Below are 23282 nucleotides of genomic sequence, written 5' to 3'. Positions count from 1 at the left end.
TTTCATGTGACATTTGTATTTCAAATTAAGTATAAATAAAAAGGCAAATTTTGTTGACATTCAAAAAGTGTTGTCTGACATTTGGCTTGCCAACCACTTGTATGTCAGTGTAGACCAGAATTTAGCGTGTATACACACACACACACACACACACACCACACACACTTTACCAATAGTCTGCCTGCACTATCAGCTGTTTTATTAATATCTTAACAATAAATGTTAAAGATATTTAAATGTTTAAGTTAAACTTTACTGTGTGTGAATATGCACATGTGGGAGTCAGAGGACAATTTTGGAGTTACACCAGGGCCCAAACTCAGGCCTTCATGGAAAACACTTTTACCTGCTGAGCCATCTTGAGGACCTCAAAGATCTGGATTTATATTATTTTCAAAGCACTTTAAGAATATTGGTGGGAGGGGGATTGGTTATGTGGTGAATTGGAAGAGTGCTTACCTAGAAAATGGGGAGGCCTGGGTTTTAATCCCCAATACTATTTAAAATTTTTTACAACTATAATCCTTGAAAAAACAATGTTCTATTCTAGGTTAAATTTTTTAAAAAAAGAAACGATTCTAAGGACACTATACTAAGAGGGCTTTTATTTGTGTATGGTACTAAGATGAATGCAAAGGTCACCATTGTGTTTGACAAGTGTTCTACACACACACACACACACACACATACACACACACACACACACACACACACACACGAGGAGGGGAGAAAGAGACAGAAAGGGGGAGAGGAGGAGAGAGAGGGGAAGGGAAAAGAGGGGAGGGGACGGAGGAAAGAGTGTGTTTGTCCTAGTAGTCTCTTTCCTTTTTCCTTCCCTCCTCCTTTCCTTCCCCCGCTCCTTTTTTCATTTTAAAATAAGCTTGCTGACATAATGTCCCTAAGATGCCCAGTCAGATCTCCAACCTCTTGCTTAAACACCCTCATTAGCTAGGGCTAATTAATAAGAATGTTATAGGCTCTGATGAGTTTCTTTTGAGACAAAGGTGCAGAATTATTACTTCACATCCGCGCTCTCCAGGTATCCTACCAAGTAATGCGCTCAAAGTTTTAAAACGTTTCAATGAATTTTCAAAACTTTAAAAACGCTGCTCTGCCAGGTATCCGCGTGTGTTCCATGGAGTGACTTCCCCGGCACCCCGGGTGTGGAGTCTCTGTCTCCACGGCAACGGTTGGGCGGCCCGGCGCCGCCTTTGACCCGGGTGAGCGGCGGGCGGAACCTCTTCGGCCGCACCGGAACCTCAGTGCGCGCGCCCGCGTTTCCCGGTCGGAACGCTCCGGGAGGGACTTTCGAGCGTCTCGGGCCGAAGCCGCTGCCGGCCAAGAAACCGCCATGAAGTTTCGCGCCAAGATCGTGGACCTGGCTTGTCTGAATCACTTCACACGTGAGCTGGCAGGGCTGCGGGGAGCGAGCGGAGAGTGCGGCTGCAGCCCTGTGAGAGGACGGGCGGGGTGGAGGGCACAGCTGGGACCCTTCGGCTGGGAGGGCGGCCCTGAGGGGGAAGGATAGCTACCGGGGACCTTTACCTTTGCAGTCCTCTCTTGCTCTTCCTTTCCCCGCGACTGTGCCTAACCCTGCCCGCGGGCCGTACCCCGCAGCCCCACGGTTACGTGGAATGCACGCCAGATTCCCGGTTGTCAGTTGTTCTCTGAGACCGTTTCATTATTGAACACTGGTGTTGTGGGCTGTGTGCCTCGCAAAATGTCAGCGGCGTTGAAGTCCGAGCGTGATCCGTGAACTTCAAGTTCTGCAGGCTGACCTGTAGGATACCCGATGTCGTGCGTAGTAACTGCTTTCTTTCCCTCCTCGCTACAGGAGTCAGTAACATGATAGCCAAACTTGCCAAAACCTGTACCCTCCGCATCAGCCCGGAGAAGCTGAACTTCATCCTTTCAGACAAGCTGGCCAGCGGTGGGGTGAGCATGTGGTGTGAGCTGGACCAGGTGAGCAGGATCGCCCAGAGGCCCCGGGCTCCAGCCAGGGGTGCTGTAAAGGCCTTAAATACCCGTTTCTGTCCCGCAGGAAAACATTTTTAGTGAATTTCAGATGGAAGGCGTCTCTGCAGAAAACAATGAGATTTATTTAGAATTAACGTCTGAAAACTTATCTCGAGCCTTGAAGACTGCCCAGAACGCCAGAGCCTTGAAAATCAAGCTGACTAACAAACACTTTCCCTGTCTTACAGTGTCTGTAGAGCTGGTAAGTAGGAAGAAAAGGATTTCTGAATTTTTTTTTATGAGTGCCTTGTTTTGGTCTAGGGTGAATAAGTAGCTATAAGCCTAAGATTTCAAACAATATTCTTGAAAAATGAATTAGTTTCATTTAAAATATAAAATTTAGTCCAGCAAGGTGGCCCATGTCTTTAATCCCAGCACTCAGGAAGCAGAGACAGGAAGATCTCTGAGTTCCAGGGCTGCATAGAGACCCTGTCTCAAAATAAAAGATCTGGTTCCTGACTTACATGTGAGAAATGCAACTTATCCTAGTCATTTTAAAACAAAGTTTGATTGCGCAGTGTTCAACAGGATACTGCTTTTTTCAAACAGTCAAATTGCTAGCTAGAATCTCTTTCTTTTAGGATATTGTCACCTTGTCATCATCTGTACTATTCTTAAATACATAGTCCTCAGACTTAAGTAACACATTTGTTTTCGACACTACTACTAGATGAGTAGCCAGCAGCCTCAGAACACACGGAAACACACAGACAGGATGGAGTTTGTGATTCCTAACGTGTCCCTAGCCTTTCACATGTAGCCCACACTATCTTGGAGCCAAGTCACCAATTACTACCCTCCGAGTGGTTCTCTGGATATGTCGGGTTTTTCCCCACTCCCAGGCTGGGTACATTAATTGGACATTCCACGTGGAGTTTCTCTCCAAAACTTTCCCTTTCTTTAGTGCTCTGCCCAGCCCACCCAGGGCCTCCATTATCTTAACAACTTCCCTTTCTTATATGTGTTCTGGGCATCTGTGGGTGAGTATTACTACATCTGTTTCCAAGCTGGCTATAGATGTCTGTTCTTGGCTTCAAAACTTTTTATGTGTTCTTAGAGCTAATTAGAGCATGCCATGTAACCAGAAGTTTGAGTTTTTTTAGTTTCTTAAGGAAAAGCAAGATCATACTATATAATACTTTTCTAAGTAAGAATGTAAGATACTTTGGTTTCTTCTTTGCTGTTTTGAGACAGGGTCTCACTGTGTAGCTCTGGCAGTCTTAGAATTCACTATGTAGACCACACCGGCCTCGAACTTACAGAGATCCACCTGCCTCTGAGTGTTGTGTGTACCACTCTTCCTAGCAATTCTGTGGTTTCTGAGTTTTAGAGATGCTTCTAGAAGTAAACATGGTCGATCCTTTCAGAGGTGTGGAAGCAGCAGCATGCTGAGGGCGTGGCACACAATGGTGTCTGGGTTGCCTTGGCCCGGCAGATTTGCCTCTCTCTGTCTCCTAGGTTTGCAAATGCTGATGCTGTCCCTCTGCCTGAAACCCTGTCCCCTCAAATTCAGCTTCCCAGAGGCTGTCTCCTCTCTAGTTCTGCTGTCTCTGAAGCCACACCCCAGAGGGTTTTCCTCTCCTCTCTAGCAGCCCTCCCTCCCTCATCCTCATCACCACTGTGCTTTCTTCAGGCTCTGACGGGTATGTGGTCCAGCTCTGTGCACTTGCTTTCTGCTTGCTCCATTGGTTCCACTGGGGCCTTGTTGTCTCCTTCACTACTTCTCAGAGACCTGCGGGACCCAAAGCCAAACAGATACACCACGTCAACATTATCACTTGAACAGATTTTGAGGGGATGAATTAAGAACATTCCGTTTGGAATTCAAAGGTTTAGCAACAGTTCTTGTGTTTTGGTTTTCTTTTAGCGTTGACAGCATAAAATAATCTAACTTTTCTCTAAGCAGTTGTCCTCGTCTAGCAGTAGTAGAATTGTGACCCATGATATCCCCATAAAGGTGATTCCTAGAAGATTGTGGAAGGACTTACAAGAACCCTCTGTCCCAGACTCTGATGTAAGTGTTGTCTGCAGTCCTATTCTTCAACACAAAATAAAAGGCAGGGATTGAATTCTTTGTTGCTAGTTGTCTGTCGTCTTGCTGTATGTTATTTGAATTTGTATAGTTTCTGAAAAGACTGTGAGTCAATTAACAAGACTCCAAATGTGAGTATGTGCCTTTTGCTTTGAAATCCTGTTAAAGAGCTGATACCCATTTAGAAATGCCATACTTTCTGTATAGGAAGTGAATGGGGATGGCTTGTAACAAAAGAAAATAGAGCCTAAGTTATACTTTGGAAGACAGTCTACATTTACCATGGCTCTTGGCTTTAGGCACAAATTCATGTTTCATAGGCCCTAATGAAAGAGCCAGAAAACACATTTTGTTGACTTGGACTTAAGTTAACAGTGACTTTCTAGGAACCTCAGCACCATTGCAAAGAAAGAGGATGCCAAATGGTCTTTTGTCTCTTGCATATATAAAAAGAAATCAAACGGATACTGGATGAAATGTGTAGTTGGTTAAAAGGTGTCTATGTAGGCTTGGAAAAAACCAGTGTTACATACAGTGCTGTTGGTAACATAGCTCAAATGACTCATGATAATGGCTGGCTGTACTCTTACACAGAGTACAGAGAAGGCCCCTGGGTCTTATAAAACATTTCCCAGAGGAAGGCTTCTCGCTCTGCACTTGAGGTGTATTCCCCTTGGACCTGTATATAGGTATCTCAGCTGATGTACTGTGTTCCTTCTTGAACCAGAACAATGCTCTTGGGAGTATGGTCACCATGGTAACCAGAGCCAGGTATCCAGGTATTTTTATTTGCTTGAATAAGTTAGTCAGACTTTTAGAGTTTTAAAGGGACTTTATTTGGAAAATTTAAAAATGTGATTCTGAGTTTTTAATACAAGTACATTTCATAGTTGTTAGTTGAGTACCTGCTATAATAGACTATGTTAAGATTCTGATCTGTGTGATTTCTCATACTGGTTTATAGGTCAGTATTTATTTACCAGCCTTGAAGACAATGAAGAGTGTTGTGGAAAAAATGAAAAATATCAGCAATCATCTGGTAAGCGATTGGTTACTCCTCCAGAAAAGAGCTGTGAGTGAGCTCCCGCCATGTGGGTGGCTTGTCGTGGAGGTGTAGGTACCCCCTCATCACCACAAGGTGTCTCCCACTGAGGCCCCACTCTGGAGGACAGAGCTTGGTATTGCCATCTGGCCTTTAGGGACCTGTTCTTATGCCTTTCAGCTCTCGTTCACTGGGGAAAACTTTCAGCCTTGCCCCTTATCCCTCATGTTTCTAGTGTATCGGGAGCGTGTTCCAAAAGTTCTGGTAATTTGGACAGAGCATTGCAGTTGTTGTTGGTCTCCTATTTGGTGCTGAGGATTAAATGCAAGGCTTCATGCAATCTGAGAGCATGTTCCACCGCCGAGCTGAGTGAGTGGTTGAAGCCCCACGTCTTTCACACATTAGCATGCGTGGACACATTAGACACTAACATATAGGTGGCCCCCTTATTTTTCTATATATTTTTGAAGGTCCAAAAATAGCACAAACTTGATGGACTGTCATCATTTACACATAGTGTGTCCTGAATTCCACATTTATTCACCCCTTAAGACTACATTCCATTATGTTCCTGAATCTTTTCAAAGCCACTGCCCACCTGACACACAAACCACAAACCTATGACTTTTCCAACCTTCAAGGCCACATCTCTGTCAGCCAGGCCCTCCTGGCAGAGCCATACCAGCCTGGCCCTGTCATTTCCCTGCTTAGTAATCCTTGCTACTCAGTCACTGTGTCTCTCATCTCCTTGAAATGCTTAGCCATTGTCAGTGTTCGGTCCAAGCTCCTGTAGGAAACTCCCTGCGCTGAACTTCTCCCCACTATAAATCGGTATCTTGAAATCTCCAGAACTGCCAGCTTCAAGGAAGAGAAATCCTTTCTTAACCTTCTGTGTCAGAGTCCGGGGCTGGACCGTCACCCAGTAGTCCGTAATCGATATGCTGTTGCATGGATGGGAGTAACATTTAGCTTCTGGGAATCTTTACATCACAAGAGGATTTGAAGCATAGGAAGTGCTGGGGTTCCTGTAGGAAGTGCTGGGGTTCCTGTAGGAAGTGCTGGGGTTCCTGTAGGAAGTGCTGGGGTTCCTGTAGGAAGTGCTGGGGTTCCTGTAGGAAGTGCTGGGGTTCCTGTAGGAAGAAGTGCTGGGGTTCCTGTAGGAAGAAGTGCTGGGGTTCCTGTAGGAAGAAGTGCTGGGGTTCCTGTAGGAAGAAGTGCTGGGGTTCCTGTAGGAAGTGCTGGGGTTCCTGTAGGAAGAAGTGCTGGGGTTCCTGTAGGAAGTGCTGGGGTTCCTGTAGGAAGTGCTGGGGTTCCTGTAGGAAGTGCTGGGGTTCCTGTAGGAAGTGCTGGGGTTCCTGTAGGAAGTGCTGGGGTTCCTGTAGGAAGTGCTGGGGTTCCTGTAGGAAGTGCTGGGGTTCCTGTAGGAAGTGCTGGGGTTCCTGTAGGAAGTGCTGGGGTTCCTGTAGGAAGTGCTGGGGTTCCTGTAGGAAGAAGTGCTGGGGTTCCTGTAGGAAGAAGTGCTGGGGTTCCTGTAGGAAGAAGTGCTGGGGTTCCTGTAGGAAGAAGTGCTGGGGTTCCTGTAGGAAGAAGTGCTGGGGTTCCTGTAGGAAGAAGTGCTGGGGTTCCTGTAGGAAGAAGTGCTGGGGTTCCTGTAGGAAGAAGTGCTGGGGTTCCTGTAGGAAGAAGTGCTGGGGTTCCTGTAGGAAGAAGTGCTGGGGTTCCTGTAGGAAGTGCTGGGGTTCCTGTAGGAAAGTGCTGGGGTTCCTGTAGGAAGAAGTGCTGGGGTTCCTGTAGGAAGAAGTGCTGGGGTTCCTGTAGGAAGAAGTGCTGGGGTTCCTGTAGGAAGAAGTGCTGGGGTTCCTGTAGGAGAAGTGCTGGGGTTCCTGTAGGAAGAAGTGCTGGGGTTCCTGTAGGAAGTGCTGGGGTTCCTGTAGGAAGTGCTGGGGTTCCTGTAGGAAGAAGTGCTGGGGTTCCTGTAGGAAGAAGTGCTGGGGTTCCTGTAGGAAGAAGTGCTGGGGTTCCTGTAGGAAGAAGTGCTGGGGTTCCTGTAGGAAGAAGTGCTGGGGTTCCTGTAGGAAGAAGTGCTGGGGTTCCTGTAGGAAGAAGTGCTGGGGTTCCTGTAGGAAGAAGTGCTGGGGTTCCTGTAGGAAGAAGTGCTGGGGTTCCTGTAGGAAGTGCTGGGGTTCCTGTAGGAAGAAGTGCTGGGGTTCCTGTAGGAAGAAGTGCTGGGGTTCCTGTAGGAAGAAGTGCTGGGGTTCCTGTAGGAAGAAGTGCTGGGGTTCCTGTAGGAGAAGTGCTGGGGTTCCTGTAGGAAGTGCTGGGGTTCCTGTAGGAAGAAGTGCTGGGGTTCCTGTAGGAAGAAGTGCTGGGGTTCCTGTAGGAAGAAGTGCTGGGGTTCCTGTAGGAAGAAGTGCTGGGGTTCCTGTAGGAAGAAGTGCTGGGGTTCCTGTAGGAAGAAGTGCTGGGGTTCCTGTAGGAAGAAGTGCTGGGGTTCCTGTAGGAAGAAGTGCTGGGGTTCCTGTAGGAAGTGCTGCGGTTCCTGTAGGAAGTGCTGGGGTTCCTGTAGGAAGTGCTGGGGTTCCTGTAGGAAGAAGTGCTGGGGTTCCTGTAGGAAGAAGTGCTGGGGTTCCTGTAGGAAGAAGTGCTGGGGTTCCTGTAGGAAGTGCTGGGGTTCCTGTAGGAAGTGCTGGGGTTCCTGTAGGAAGAAGTGCTGGGGTTCCTGTAGGAAGTGCTGGGGTTCCTGTAGGAAGAAGTGCTGGGGTTCCTGGAGGAAGAAGTGCTGGGGTTCCTGTAGGAAGAAGTGCTGGGGTTCCTGTAGGAAGTGCTGGGGTTCCTGTAGGAAGAAGTGCTGGGGTTCCTGTAGGAAGAAGTGCTGGGGTTCCTGTAGGAAGAAGTGCTGGGGTTCCTGTAGGAAGTGCTGGGGTTCCTGTAGGAAGAAGTGCTGGGGTTCCTGTAGGAAGAAGTGCTGGGGTTCCTGTAGGAAGAAGTGCTGGGGTTCCTGTAGGAAGAAGTGCTGGGGTTCCTGTAGGAAGTGCTGGGGTTCCTGTAGGAAGTGCTGGGGTTCCTGTAGGAAGAAGTGCTGGGGTTCCTGTAGGAAGTGCTGGGGTTCCTGTAGGAAGAAGTGCTGGGGTTCCTGTAGGAAGAAGTGCTGGGGTTCCTGTAGGAAGAAGTGCTGGGGTTCCTGTAGGAAGAAGTGCTGGGGTTCCTGTAGGAAGTGCTGGGGTTCCTGTAGGAAGTGCTGGGGTTCCTGTAGGAAGTGCTGGGGTTCCTGTAGGAAGTGCTGGGGTTCCTGTAGGAAGTGCTGGGGTTCCTGTAGGAAGAAGTGCTGGGGTTCCTGTAGGAAGTGCTGGGGTTCCTGTAGGAAGTGCTGGGGTTCCTGTAGGAAGTGCTGGGGTTCCTGTAGGAAGAAGTGCTGGGGTTCCTGTAGGAAGAAGTGCTGGGGTTCCTGTAGGAAGAAGTGCTGGGGTTCCTGTAGGAAGAAGTGCTGGGGTTCCTGTAGGAAGTGCTGGGGTTCCTGTAGGAAGTGCTGGGGTTCCTGTAGGAAGTGCTGGGGTTCCTGTAGGAAGTGCTGGGGTTCCTGTAGGAAGTGCTGGGGTTCCTGTAGGAAGTGCTGGGGTTCCTGTAGGAAGTGCTGGGGTTCCTGTAGGAAGAAGTGCTGGGGTTCCTGTAGGAAGAAGTGCTGGGGTTCCTGTAGGAAAGTGCTGGGGTTCCTGTAGGAAGTGCTGGGGTTCCTGTAGGAAGAAGTGCTGGGGTTCCTGTAGGAAGAAGTGCTGGGGTTCCTGTAGGAAGAAGTGCTGGGGTTCCTGTAGGAAGAAGTGCTGGGGTTCCTGTAGGAAGAAGTGCTGGGGTTCCTGTAGGAAGAAGTGCTGGGGTTCCTGTAGGAAGTGCTGGGGTTCCTGTAGGAAGTGCTGGGGTTCCTGTAGGAAGTGCTGGGGTTCCTGTAGGAAGTGCTGGGGTTCCTGTAGGAAGTGCTGGGGTTCCTGTAGGAAGTGCTGGGGTTCCTGTAGGAAGTGCTGGGGTTCCTGTAGGAAGTGCTGGGGTTCCTGTAGGAAGTGCTGGGGTTCCTGTAGGAAGTGCTGGGGTTCCTGTAGGAAGTGCTGGGGTTCCTGTAGGAAGTGCTGGGGTTCCTGTAGGAAGTGCTGGGGTTCCTGTAGGAAGTGCTGGGGTTCCTGTAGGAAGTGCTGGGGTTCCTGTAGGAAGTGCTGGGGTTCCTGTAGGAAGTGCTGGGGTTCCTGTAGGAAGTGCTGGGGTTCCTGTAGGAAGTGCTGGGGTTCCTGTAGGAAGTGCTGGGGTTCCTGTAGGAAGTGCTGGGGTTCCTGTAGGAAGTGCTGGGGTTCCTGTAGGAAGTGCTGGGGTTCCTGGAGTGTTGTTTCTTTCACGAGTCCTCACTTCAGAGCAGTGCTGCCCTCTGCATCAAAACTCCGTTTCCCTTGAAATAGCGCACACTGTGCTGGCAGTGCTGTTCACTGCCTCTGCCACGGTGTTGATCCACTTGTCAGCCTGGCTTCCTCTAAGGTACCCTGGGACTTCTAGGAGACTCAGGAGGCCCAGAGGGACAAGTCAGGCATTTAACTGAGGGATCATGTGCTTGTTCTTTCTGTCCTGTGGAAATGAGTCAGCAAGGAGGTTGGTGAGAGCAGTGGCAGTTGTTTCTCTTCTGGAGTGCTCGACAAATGCTAACTGGGCCGTTACCGAGCTAGAACAGCCAAATGCATACGAGATCTTTCTGGGTACCTGGGAGCCAGAGTTCTAAAGAACTAAGTAGATGCTTCCAGGGGAAGCTGCATGTCTTAGTAGTTTGTACAATAGAGACCTTACGAAGCTGGGAAATTATCTTGGTCCATTTCCACATTTATAGTGAAACCTCCCAACTGCACCGACAGAGCATCAGTAAAGGATCATGAGTGAGTCCCAAAAACACAGCATAAAAGATGTGTGAGGTCCAGATTCAGAAGGGGCTGGGGCTGCTGTTGCCTTACCAGGACAGAGAGCTGCAGCTGTGCTGGTGTCTGGCCTGGCCTCAGTGTTCACAGAACGGCTTGGGGAGACAGTGTGGGGCTCTGACACTCACTTTTTCCCCATGGGGTCCTCTCTTCAACTCCTGTTCCCCTGCCCTGGGACTATTGCCGTAGGCGGGGAGTCTCCTCTGTTTTTAAGCTTTCACCATGCCCATCCTATTGGTTCTTTTATCTGGAAGGAGATTTGCCAACCAGCCTGTGCATGGCACTCTGCGTTTCTGGTTTGGTTGTTGGTATCTGCCTAACTCGTCTACAGAAAGTACCACGTGCAGTCTGCGGTCAGCATTCTGCCAGCCAGTAGCACAGACATGCTGCCTCATCTGGAAAGGGGAGGCATCGTCCATGTCACCAGGACCATCCTCTGAGCATTGCAGACAAGGGATCCCAGGTCTGAAGAGGAAAGGAAGTCACCCTGCGGGCACAGCTCTGTTGTCATGCTGTAGTTTAGGACATGCAGCATTAGCATGCCCTGGAAACTGGTCAGCACATGATATCTGTCTCCTATGCTTATTGCATAAAATTTCTGAACTCCAAATCTTCTTGTGCTAGAAACAAAACAAGGTATGTTCTCTGGACTCAGATGAGCTCTTGTTTTTTTAGCTTCTGACATTATACACTATGTTTCCAAGCTCACAGCCTTCTAATCTAGTCGCTTCCTTGGAGTAAAAAGCTTTCATGTTAAGACTTTCAGTAAGCAGAGCTCTTATTTTCATTTCTTAACCCACGGCCCTATAATCCAGAATGATAAGTGACCAAAACAAAATGTAGACAGCAATGTTGTGAGTGTTCTGGGGTACTCATTGGGGCTCCACAAAGCTCATATGTGGCCTCTTACCATTTACTTCCAACAACCGTGTGCTAATACCTGTAGATTTGATTGCTTCTGAAAAACAGTGTGTTAGAAATAAATATCTATTAAGAAGGCAGCTTGCTTTGGCTTTGAATTCACTGCTGGTATGTGTACTTTCATGCTTCAAATTCTTTTTTTAAGATTTATTTATCTATTTATTATTTGTATAGTATTCTGCCTGTATGCATGCCTGCAGGCCAGAAGAGGGCACTAGATCACATTATAGATACTTATGAGGCACCATGTGGTTGCTGGAATTGATCTCAGGACCTTTAGAAGAGCAGCTGGTGCTCTTAACCTCTGAGCCATCTCTCCATCCCATCTTCAAATTCTTAAAGTCTGAGTAATGGAGCATTAGATTTCAACGCACACATGATCCGGCGTGCCGGACACATGATGCACTTAGTCAGCATGTGAAAGAATTATCAGCAGCCAACTCCCTGAACCTGCCACTCAGAGCTGATTTAAGATGCAGTTTTCTGTCCTCTCATGCACATCGACATTCAGTTTCCGAAGCTTCAGGATAAGATTTTTCTTTCCCTGCAACTCCCTTAATCATCATTTAGTGCCATTAGTTGACTCCTGACCAGCTGTACTGGTACCTGCTGTAAACTACCTCTGAGTGCACCAGAGCGATAAAATGCGGGACAGCTGCACTGCTGCCCCCATTATAGATACTGTGCCTCCAGCCGCAGGTTTCACTTGACCTAAAGGTCTGACTCCGAAGTCTCCCCTCTCACTGCATCACAGTGCTTCTCACCCTAAATCCTTCTCAGCTCTTCGGTAAGCTGCTCCTACAGAGCTGTTTCCAGCATCACATCTGAGCTCACCTCCAGCAGAGCACACATTGTTAGGCATTGCTACTGGACATGGTCAGAAAACAGGCAACGTTAGCATGCCCTGGAAACTGATTGGAAGTCTAGAGCCTGGGCCCATCTTAACCAGATCTCAGGGATTCTCCTGCACAGAAGTGTGATGATGTGGGGGAGGAGTGCTCTTGTTGCAAAAGCCACAGCCACAGCCTACCATGCTTCTTGAATTCAATAAGGAAGAAGGAAATGGGCGTTTCTGAAGGGTACATAGTTACGGCAGTTTGACCCATCCTTTCTGATCCTTTCTCCCATATGATGTTCTTTCTCTTACCTGGCAGGGCATCTGTCTTGACAAGTTAGGATCCTTTCATCCCATGCCTGCTATAAGGGAGCCCTCATGCCCTCATCTCCACTCCACCCTCATCACTTTGCTGGTGCCTCCAGAGCCCTGATCCTTGACAGAGTGTCGCAGCAAGGCCCCTCCCTCTTCCCCCTGCTGTCTTCTCCACTAGGGGGATACCTTGTTGATTTTAGGGGATATTTGAATTCTGGGCTTTCATAAACCACTCTGTGGTTGTTGCGAAAGGGGCTTCAGTGCCCTGTGAGGTGTTAGGTTTGTGGCACTGCCTTGTCACCTGGCTTCTGTGGAAGCTGTACCCATGAGCTGTTGTTTTTTCTCTTTTCAACATTGGATTTTAATCAATTTGCAGGTCATTGAAGCAAACCTAAACGGAGATCTGAACCTAAAGATAGAAACTGAGTTGGTATGTGTGACAACACATTTTAAGGATCTTGGAAACCCTCTATTACGTGAGTTTTCTTGTGGGTTATATTTTGATTCTAATGAATTGTTTGAATATATATTGAGTTCTTTTAATGAAAATGTTGAAATCTGGTTTTCTTTGTTTCACACTTGAGAAGGGTCTGAGATAAAATTTCCTGTCCTTATGACATAATGGGGCAGTTAGCACTAGGCAAGGGCCACCAGGCACTGAGGGTATACAGAATGATGCTTCCCTCCTCTGGGATTCAGGTCACAAACAGTGACTTCCAAGAATGCAATAGCTCTTTGTAGTTGGCATTTTCTTTGGGTTGCCAACCAGCTCCCAAATAAGACACAGAGATTTATTATTAATTGTGAATGCTCAGCCTTATTATTAACTGTGAATGGTCAGCCTCACCTTAGGCTTGTCCCATTAACTCTTTTAACTTAATTCAACCTGTTTCTATTCATCTTTGGGCCTTTTTACCTTTCGTTCTGTATGTCCTACTTTCCTGCTTCCTCCATGTCTTTCTGGCTGGCCCCTGGCATCTCTTTTTTTCCCTAAGCCTTATTCCTCCTCCTAGTTACTCTCCCTGCCCAGAAGTCTGCTTATACCTCCACCCTTGCTGTTGGCCATTCATCTTTTTATTAGACCAATCAGGTACCTTAGGCAGGCAGGGAAAAAAAAGCACCACATCTTTGCATAGTTAAGCAGACATTCCACAGCAGCTCTTCATTTGCCACTGTGCTCTGCACTGGAGTCTTTCTTATTTTCTCCTCTAGTCAGTTCAGTACCTGTGAAGTTAATTTGGCAGATACGAATGTGATGCAGATGAACTTGGTCACACTTTACATCTCATAAAGGTCAGGAAGGAATGTGAAATCAGTTCAGTGCACCTTGACGGAAGGAAGGGGTAGTTGGTGCAGCTTGGTGAGCAGTGAGCCTAAATTAGACTCCTCTCCTCAAATAGGGAAGCAGCCAGGGGGTGAGAGGAAGAAGAGTCTGGAATGTGGGAGAGCCATTTTCTGATATACATGTGTTGTCAAGCAGATAAGATGCCTTCATCACTTTTAGAGTTATGATTGGCTATTATTGGTTTGCTTCCACATAGACACAGATATTACCTTACCTTTGAAAGAAACATTCACTTCGTAGTGATGGGCACCTTGCTCCAGCAGAGTGAAACCCATAGCACGAAGGCTCTGACAGAGAGGTATAAAATGACTTTGGATTTCTTGTTGTGTGTTTGGCTGCACTACTTATTGAGTCTGGGACATCCTAGGAAAGTGATCCGCCACTGAGCTACATTCCCAGCCCTGACATGAGTTCTTTTGGTGTCAGTCATTTATTTCACAGGCACGAGCAGGCTGTCAGCACGTGAAAGGCTGATTTCTGTGTTTTGTTCCGCTATGTAGAGTTAGACATCTGGCATTAGCATCTGCATCTCAACTTTTGAATTCATGCTGAGCTACACTTTTCTTTTGTGCAAAGAGGTGACTGAGTTGTACTTCAAGACCTTTTAAGTGAAGCTCTTCTGGAGGTTACAGTATTCTAAACAATTCAGATGCCTGCTGAATGAGTAACATTTACAAGTTGTAATTTACTGGGTTGCTAAAAAGAGCTGCTGATCAGATGATGAGTTCCTTGTTATGTCCAGAGATGTTGGATTTAAAAAAAAAAAATGTCATTTCAGCCTCTGAGAGTGTCTCTCAAAACAGACACCCGGAAGACATGGTCGAGGTGCACATCGACATAAGGAAACTCCTCCAGTTCCTTGCAGGACAGCAAGTGACTCCCACCAAGGCTGTGTGCAGTGAGTTTGCTTTTTCCTTACCCACCTCTAGTCTGATATACATACAGTCTTCTAAATGCAAATACGCCCCGTTCCGGGAACCAAAGCTCCCTGGGCAGTCAGGTTGTAAAGTTTCCTTGAGCTAGAAGTATCTAGAGATGCCCAAGAGTGATGGCGAGCAGCGTGGTACCAGAAAGCCGGCAGCCGTGCTGGACTGGCAGTGACACTGCACAGTCAGCGCAGACTTTCCCACGGCAGTGGAGTTCTTCAGAGTTTACATAATCAGAGCCCTGTGTATGCTTTTGCCAAGATCTGAGTTTCAGCTTGAGCCCATTGCCTACCTGACCTGCGCTCACTACCAAAGTCTCCTCCGTTGTTGGTTATTAATGGCTTGGACCCCATCCTGGCTCTAGTTACATACCACCCTGTTCCTCTTCCCTGCTCTCCCCTACTGAGCTAGGAAGTTCATCAAGAGCTTCTCAAGGCTCTTTGTCTCCTTGTGTGTTGTGTTTTGTTTTGTTTTGTTTTGAAAAGGGCATAGCAAATGGCCTAGATGTGACATCCCTCTCTTTGTGGAAAGTGCCTGGGGTGACCGCTCATCCATGAAGCTGAGGGTATGACCTGGGACTAGATCATATAGTAATGGAACAGAAAGTTCTGGGTAGTTCTGTCAATGGCCAGCCTTTCTGAAAGAGAAAAGGGACGTGTCCTAGTTAGGGTTACTATTGCTGTGATGAAACACCATGACCAAAAGCACCTTAGAGAGGAAAAGGTTTATTTGGTTTACATTTCTACATCTCTGTTCATCATCAAAGGAAGTCAGTACAGGAACTCAGGCACTGCAGGAACCTGGAGGCAGAAGCTGATGCAGAGGCCATGGAGGGGTGCTGCTTACTGGCGTGCTTCTCATGGCTTGCTCAGCCTGCCTTCTTATAGAACCCTTTGCCACCAGTCCAGGGATGGCCCCACCCACAATGGACTGGGCTCTCCATCAATCACTAATTAGGAAAATGCTCTTTATAAGCTTCCCTACAGCCCAGTCTTACGGAGGCATTTTCTCAATTGGTGACTAGCTGTGTCAAGTTCACATAAAGCAGCCAGAACAGGATAAGAAAGCACAGAGAGACTGTGGGCGAGGACACAGGGAGGATTTGGTGGTGTGTAGCACAGCCTGTCACCGTGCACAGGACCTCAAGCACTTAGACCATGTACTCTGGTCACCTCACTGTGGGTGCCTGCTTTACCAGGAAGGCTAATTTGGTGAAATGAACCTGGTTTTCCCCCTAAAGCCTGGGCAGCTTCTTTCTTCCATCTCTCACACGGTCCCCAGTGGGTGGCAGTAGCATGTGCTGTGGCCCCTCACGAGCCCTCAGAGGGAACAGACACCAAGCATAGGAAATGTCCGTGGCAGACAAGCGACTGTGACATCCGGGAGGATGAAAACTTGCCTCTAATGCCTGGCTCTTTTCTCCTAGGTCTTGTGAGTAACAGGATTGTTCATCTCGATTTGCTTCTGGACGACATCTCCCTTCAGTACTTCATCCCAGCCTTGTCCTAGCGCCACCTCAGCAGACTGAGGAGCACAGAGACCTCTGCGTGATGAGAGAGGCCTGGATGTGTGCAGGGCAGCTGCCCGTCCTCACAGCACCGCAGGCTTGCACTCCGCTCTTTCTCTCCATGCTGGCATAGGTACAAGTGGAGTTAACGAAGCACAGTTAGATAATCATTCCTTCGTATTTCTCAAGACCAGCCCTTGTCCCCTTATCCCCTGGGTCTAAGACATGAAGAAGAAAAGACGGAATTTTTTTCCTAGGGTCTTTTGTTGTTTTGTTCTCCTTTGGTGTCAGAGATGAGATCAGGGCCTTCTCTGTGCTAAGCATGTGCTCTGCCACTGAGTTGCTCCCCAGCCTATCTAAAGTGTGAGTAACAGTTTGTCACTGATGTTGCAAGCTCATCATGTGTATAGTCAGAATTCACAGGAATACTACCCAGCTAGTTCCCAGCTTAGTCCCTGGGATGCTGCAGCTGTCTGTTTTCAGATTTTCAGCATGCTCATCTCTCCCAACCACCATGTCTGGGAGCTCAGTGCAAACCATGCAACCCCTCTGTCCCTGGCAGCATGCCTGGTTTCTCACCAATACAGCTACAACATGTGGAGCCTTGCCCAAGTTATTGAAAGTTCAAGTTCACTTCCTTCTCACTGCCTGCAGAACCTCTCAGCCTGGGGAACCTGCAGAGCCTCTCCTCTCAGCCTGGGGAACACGCTGCTTGGGAGCCTGAGATCCTGAAGACTAGCCAACCAGTTTCCATCTTGAACTTGTCCATCTGTATACTTGTCGCTTGAGCCCACTTTGATTTTAAGTCATAACTTATTTTACTTTTTTGTAGTGCTCAGGAATGGGAACATGTTACGCAAGCCCTCTATGCCAAACTATATCCCTAGTCATCTAAATCATAATTTTACATAATTCTTCCACAGTTTCAGAGCCACCTTTCTCTAAAGCACATTGTGTTTTGCATGAAGCAGTTGAAGCTTGGCCATCATAGGCAAGGCTGTGTTCTGCTCCTGTTTTGGAGCTGGCTCACCATGGAGGATGTACTTCCTCCAAAAACACCCTAGCAGACTTCCTGATTTAACTAGGTGTCAGGTATCCCATGAAGTGGCATCAGAAACTGTTTCCATGTTAGAGTTAAGATCTATTTTGCTAGGACAAGATTTAAAAAAGGCATGCGGGGTGTTGACTTTTCCATGTTTAGGGAAAGTATTGTTTCTTAAGCACTGCTAGGATAATATATTTGTTGCTGTTTCAGTTTTTATTAGACAGGTTCTCGTGTAGTTTAAGCTGGCCTTAGATGAGCTGGAGCTAATATTGTCCTTGAACTGCTGAGCCTCCTACGCCCCAGGTATTTAGATGACAGATATGAGCTGCCATGCCTCTAGCTCTACTGATATTTAATAAGATAGATTTAGTTAAACTAACATTTTAAAATTAGGGATCTTTTTAAATTGTTAAAGCATTTCTCTTCTTTGGTTCATAATGAGAGGCAGTCCAGGTGCCATGATATAGCCTCAAAATCATGATGCAAATGAAATTTCAGGAAGTTCCCTATGAAGCTTCTTTTTCTGTCTAAGTGTCAGTGCCTCACTTGTCTCTAATGTCCCCACTGTGCCACATGCTGTTGGTGATGACTTTGCTTAGTAACTTAACATGGGCGAGAAGAGCCCTTACTGGCAGTCTGGAGGCTGTGGTCTTTCTGGTTCTTGTCACAACTTTCTGCATAGTGTTCATAGCTGTATCTCACAGATCTGTAGTCAAAGGAGGGAGCTCAGAGTGGCGTTCGGGGTTTTGGAGCTACCTTGTGGAACCTCATCCTGAGGTGAGAGCAGAGTTTTGCTATGTATAGAAGAAGCATGGTGTCTGAGGCTTAGAGGCATTTCCCCTTACTCTGATTGCCTAAGACTTGGATGTTGAAGAATGCTTTCCTGAATGTTAGAACCAGTGAGGTACCCCCTGACCTTGCCTGCCAGAGCTCAGAACCCGTATCCCTGGTAGCCATGCCTTGAACTGAGATTTAAGACCGTCCTAATGACGGGTCAAAAATTCAGAAGAATTCTTAAAGTAGCCATTTTTGCCCATGTCCAAGCAGCCCTTTCTACCCTGTGGGTCCCTGGTCCAGCAGGGATCTTCCTACCCATCAGTCTCCAGGCTGAGTGTGTCCTGCCCTGCATCCTGCCACAAAGAAACCTGCTCTTGGAAGCCTGAAAGGCGGTTCAACATTAGTTTTGACTTGAGGCAGGAATACTGGTTCTTCCACCAGATGCAGTGGCCGATGACATATCGGTAAATGTCACCCAATTGGTTGAGTGTCTGTTGTTTTTAAGAGACAAAATTCTGTACTTTTTTATTTTAAAGACGTTGGGATATCAAAGTGCACAGCCTAGAGGTTCTTCCTAGATGGTTCAGTCATGCAGTCAGCCCACCTTTCACTCTGCGCCTTCCTCCTGGGCTACTTAGGATTTACTCTCTGTTTCCATACTTGCTTGTTCCGGAAAGCTTTCTAAACTCCTCCCCAGTGCCCAGGCCTCTGGTAACCACCCATTCTTTACTTTTGCTGTGTGGGCCGATGTGAGGTTCTTGACTCTCTTGACTCCGTATTAGTGTCTGTGTATTGAGTACGTACACACCTCAGCCTTCGCAGCATGGCTTTGCCCATGGCCGTCTTTGTATAGTAAGTCTGTCTAGAAATTCTGTATGCCTGCACGTGCTGCAGCTATTGCAAAGCTTGATGCCATTACCATTTCTACGAGGGTGGACTTCTGCATTCGGACTTCGATGGCAGTGAGGCTCATCCCCCCGCCTTTTTTCCCTTTTAATGGCCCTGAGAAGTCTAGTTCTGCTCTGCACACACTGTCCCATGTGAAGATACCAGACTCAAGCAAGTCTCCTACAAAGTCTCAGAATGTGGGGGAGCAAAATGCCCGGCTCCCACCTATTTTTTCCACTATAGAATCAAATACAGGGACTTTCTCCATGTGTGGTCCTGTGAGCTTGGTAGAGCAGTCTTATAGTTACCCTGACTGTCTTTCTGCTCACGGTTTTGCATTTCTCTGTGGCCCAGTGGGTACCACAACTTCACTTTGGCACTCAGGGAATTCAGGATGGTCGCCTCGCTCTGGAAAGTTACTAGTTGGAAATATGTGACGACTTGGAAAAGCCATAGATTTCTACTCCGCCATTTTACTAATGCCACACTCCAATTCTGTGCTTTTGTGTGGATTCTGATGGAGAATCTAAAAGAGAGCTTGGGCTTGTGGATTTTTCTCTAAGCAGTGTTCAACTAGGAGGTGATAAATTAGGGTCACTTGGACATTAGGGAGGGGGTGTTAGCACCACTTCCTGGCATGCAGTTTGCTATCTACTATCTGTGGGAAAGCTTGAAACTGCTCCTTTTGATTACTACTTACGCTAGTAAGACTTCTTACACAGGTTATAGTCAAATCTGAGCACTGTTATAAATTAAGGATTTCTTAATGTGAATGACTGGGGAATTGGCAGGTGGTCTGATCTGTGTGTGAGGCAATGTCATTTCCTAATGTTACAGGACAAAGCACTATATGTATGGTAACAAAGCCAGTGGGATGTTGGTGTTCAATGTGGCACAGAAGACCAGGAAGTGTACATCTAAACCCAGCTAGCTCTGGGTGATTTTTATTTCAGTGTTTTTATATGTGTGTGTTTTCTGGCAATTTCGTAACCAACTTTGTAATAAAAATATTTTTATAGACTTAAATAAATATTTATTATTTGACTATTACTTGAAATGTATTTATTAATACACATTCTACACATTCATCTGGTAACTTGAATTTCCTGAATGTTATAATTTAGGCTTAATTTTCATAGCACATCCTTATTTTCTACAGTGGGAAGTAAATTTTTTTTTTTTTTTACCATGTTGAAGTTATACTGGGTTCAGAGTACTGGAGCCTAGATTGATGAGACCATTTCACAGAAAAAAATTTCTTACCATGGGACCAACTCGAATAGGCCCTACGTGGACAAGTTAGTTAGCGTTCCTTCATTGTGACAGCATATCAGAGATAATCAGCTTTAAAAGATAAGATGGCTCAGTGCCTAAGGGTGCTTGCTGCCAAGCCTGACTATCTTGAGTTTGAACCCATGACACACACTGTGGAAGGAGAAAACCAACTTCTCAGTAAGTTGTCCTCTTATCTCCATATGTATGTATGCAATGGCATGCATGCATATGCACAAAGACACACATACACAAATAAATGTAATCTACTTTCTACTAGACAAAAAGCAGAGAGTAGGTTGAGGCAGATATCCCTTTCAAGGGCACACTCCCAGTAATTAGCCTTCGTCCACCAGGCCCCACATCTTACAGGTCTCTCCACATCCAGGCAACTGGAGATTAAGTCTACACGTGGACTTGTGGGAGCATCCGAGCTCTCTAACCTGGGTCATAATTGAGGCCCAGTGCCTAACACCATCTGCAGAGGAACCTGAACACTTTAATTAATGTTTTTTTAGTCTAAGCATTCTGGGAGAGAGCAGCTAAGCTAGGATTCCTCACAAATAACTGGGCAATCAGTGAGAAGCACAGGGACGGAATAAAGAGAAATGGCACGTGCCTATGCGTCCGTTGTTTCACAGAGCAGTGCTGTTGCCAGCAGCACTCCAAACTATGCTGGACTCTGCTCTCTAGCACCCTGGGGTGAGACCTGCCTCTTCCCAGCACCCAATCTTGGACAATGAGTGGCCCAAGGGGCCACCGGTGGGTGGTTGGAGCTAAAGAAAATGCAGTACTCTGGTGCATTTCTCAATTAGAAGACATACGGTGCACTTGTAGGTTTTACAACCAAACGAAACCTAGAAATTGACCTTGTTTCCAAGGGACCTATGGCCACGAGCTCCCAACAGCACAGGGTGCATAGGTGCTTTGCCTATGAGTGTCGTATAGGCAAAGGACTCCAGTGACATCCGCTACTCTGCAGTTCAGAGCTTCGGTCAGTGTGTCCTGGACACGTGGCACCACTCGGTTACCATAGGGCCCTCCACCCAGGTAGCCTGTTTCTAACCCAGCGTTGTTATAAGCTTAAGGTTTCAGAGGCTCCGTGTGTGAACACTCTAAGCATTTTCACCATCCACATGTTCATTTACCTGTCGTTACCTTCCTTACAGAGACAGCATCCATATAGCTTGTCCTGTGAGGTTCCCTGCCTGAAGGGAAAAACATGCAGGTGGCCAGACAGAAGCAAGAATCAGAATGAGTTGAGTTTCGGCCCCGGGTTTCTGTACTTTAATCTGTTCGTTTCCTTTGTGGATTGCTGCCAAAGAAGCAGAGGGTATAAGAAACCTTTGTAGGTGGATAGCACAGGACCATTGCCTCTTTCCTAAGGTCCCACTCCACATTCACGCGGGGGCTTCACCAGTTCCTGGAGCATGTTGCATTTTCAAATCAAGAATGCGATGCTCAGTGTGGCATGAATGTTTATTCCTCCTATATACCCGATGGACCTCCCTGCTGACTGAACAAGCTGTAAGTACCCAGGAGAAAGAACAACCGCTTTACCCAGATCTGGGGAAAAGAGAAGCCATACGCTGGACACCAGGTTTCTGAATCTGCCTTTGCACTGTAAGTCCATAATGTGTGTGTGTGATCTAGATTTAAAAAGGTAGTCTCTAATGATGTGGTTCATACTTCAATATGGCACATGCGTATGCGTCATTGTCTATTTCACGGAGCAAAACATTCTAGAAGAAAAACGAGTGGAAACAAGGCTAGAGGTAGGCACAAGAAGCCAATATGATGACTGTACACTAATCAATTAAAATATACTTACTCTACTATGACCCTAAGGGTGCAGTGATGTAGGAAATCCTTCTGTATATGTGTTGCTTTTATTGGTCAATGAATAAAGAATCTGCATTGGCCTGTGATAGGACAGAGTAGGGCTAAGTGGGAAAAACTAAACTGAATTCTGGGAGAAAGAAGGCAGAGTCAGAAAGATGCCATGGAGCCGCCAGAGGAGAAAGTTGGAACCTTGCTAGTATGCTACAAGCCTCGTGGTAAAAATATAAAATAATAGAAATGGGTTAACCAAAGATAAAAGAGCTTGCTGGCAATACACTGGTCAAGCAATGATTTAAATAATACAGTTTATGTGTGTTTATTTCGGGAGTCTGGGCAGCCGGGAAACGAACAAGTAGACTCTTAGTACAGTGCAGTAGTGGCACACATACCTTGTCAGTAGCCAACAGGTCTCTAATTGGACTTAAGACCACTCAACGAAAGTGAGACCACACCTATACTGGAAAGCTAGCCAAGTACCCAGAGATAGTGGAATCATGGATCTTGGAAGAGAGTCTACAACCTCAACTTATTTAAACCCACACAGTTCTGAGCCACACTCTGAATACTTATCCTTGCCCACAAATAAATGTTTTTCTCACCCCTCAACAAGGAAATTTCTTTGTGCAGTAGACAGAGACTATTATGGAAAACCACAAGTTATCAAAATGCAGAGTTCTAGAACCTACTCTACATCAAAACTCCTGCACCCAAGGTTTAGGAAACATTGTGGAAGAGGAACAGAACATAAGGTTATGAGGTTGTCTCTCCTAGAAATGGCAGAGAAGCTACACCCATGAAGTCTCACCAGCACGGCTGCTGTGCATGACCTGAACAAATCAACACTAAGTCGTGCTAACATGGATGGGAGAGAATTCAGGAGGCCTCAACCTAGACAAAGAACTACAGGCAACTAAGAAACAAGTCTTAGTGTGGGAGACAGAGTCTTCCCCAGGGACAAGCATGCCAATTAGTTATCCAGTGCCAAATGATCAGCCCTGAAAACATATACATACAAGTAACATTGTAAGGACTGTGCAGGTTGTACTTATATATTGAAGTTGTGTGTGTGTGTGTGTGTGTGTGTGTGTGTGTGATGGCAATTAAATAAAAAAGCCAGGTTGTATTTATATATTGAAGTTGTGTGTGTGTGTGTGTGAGTGTGTGTGTGTGTGAGAGTATGTGTGTGTGTGTGTGTGTGTGTGTTGGCAATTAAATAAAAAAAGCCAGGTTGTATTTATATATTAAAGTTTTGTGTGTGTGTGTGTGTGTGTGTGATGGCAATTAAATAAAAAAGCCAGGTTGTATTTATATATTGAAGTTGTGTGTGTGTGTGTGTGTGTGTGTGTGAGAGAGAGAGAGAGAGAGAGAGAGAGAGGGGAGAGAGAGAGAGAGAGCAATTAAAGAAAAAGAGTCAGCTAGGTTGTATTTATATATTGAAGGTGTGTGTGTGTGTGTGTGTGTGTGTGAGAGAGAGAGAGAGAGAGAGAGAGAGAGAGAGAGAGAGAGCAATTAAAGAAAAAGAGTCAGCCAGGCAGTAGTGATTCATGCCTTTAATCCCAATATTCAGGAGGCAGAA

General features: G+C 46.6%; 1 protein-coding gene across 3 annotated transcripts; it reads left to right on the top strand.

The window, feature by feature from the left end:
* The first annotated feature begins 1308 nt into the window (after nt 1-1308).
* Hus1 (HUS1 checkpoint clamp component) lies at nt 1309-19642 on the top strand. Of its 3 annotated transcripts, none has more exons than XM_038344972.1 (8): nt 1309-1403; nt 1835-1962; nt 2042-2218; nt 3923-4030; nt 5013-5087; nt 12481-12580; nt 14228-14347; nt 15802-19642. In XM_038344972.1, exons 1-8 carry the CDS (start codon nt 1352-1354, stop codon nt 15882-15884), a joined length of 843 nt encoding a protein of 280 aa, XP_038200900.1. In that variant the 5' UTR covers nt 1309-1351; the 3' UTR covers nt 15885-19642. The 3 variants fall into 3 exon arrangements, with proteins under 3 accessions (XP_038200900.1, XP_038200890.1, XP_038200906.1); XM_038344962.1 differs by having other exon boundaries at nt 3920-4030; XM_038344978.1 differs by having other exon boundaries at nt 1312-1453; nt 3920-4030.
* The last annotated feature ends 3640 nt before the right edge of the window (nt 19643-23282 follow it).

This window comes from Arvicola amphibius, chromosome 1 (genome assembly GCF_903992535.2).
Source record: "Arvicola amphibius chromosome 1, mArvAmp1.2, whole genome shotgun sequence".
NCBI classification, from domain to species: domain Eukaryota; kingdom Metazoa; phylum Chordata; class Mammalia; order Rodentia; family Cricetidae; genus Arvicola; species Arvicola amphibius.
This window is presented reverse-complemented; position numbering and strand designations above follow the sequence as displayed.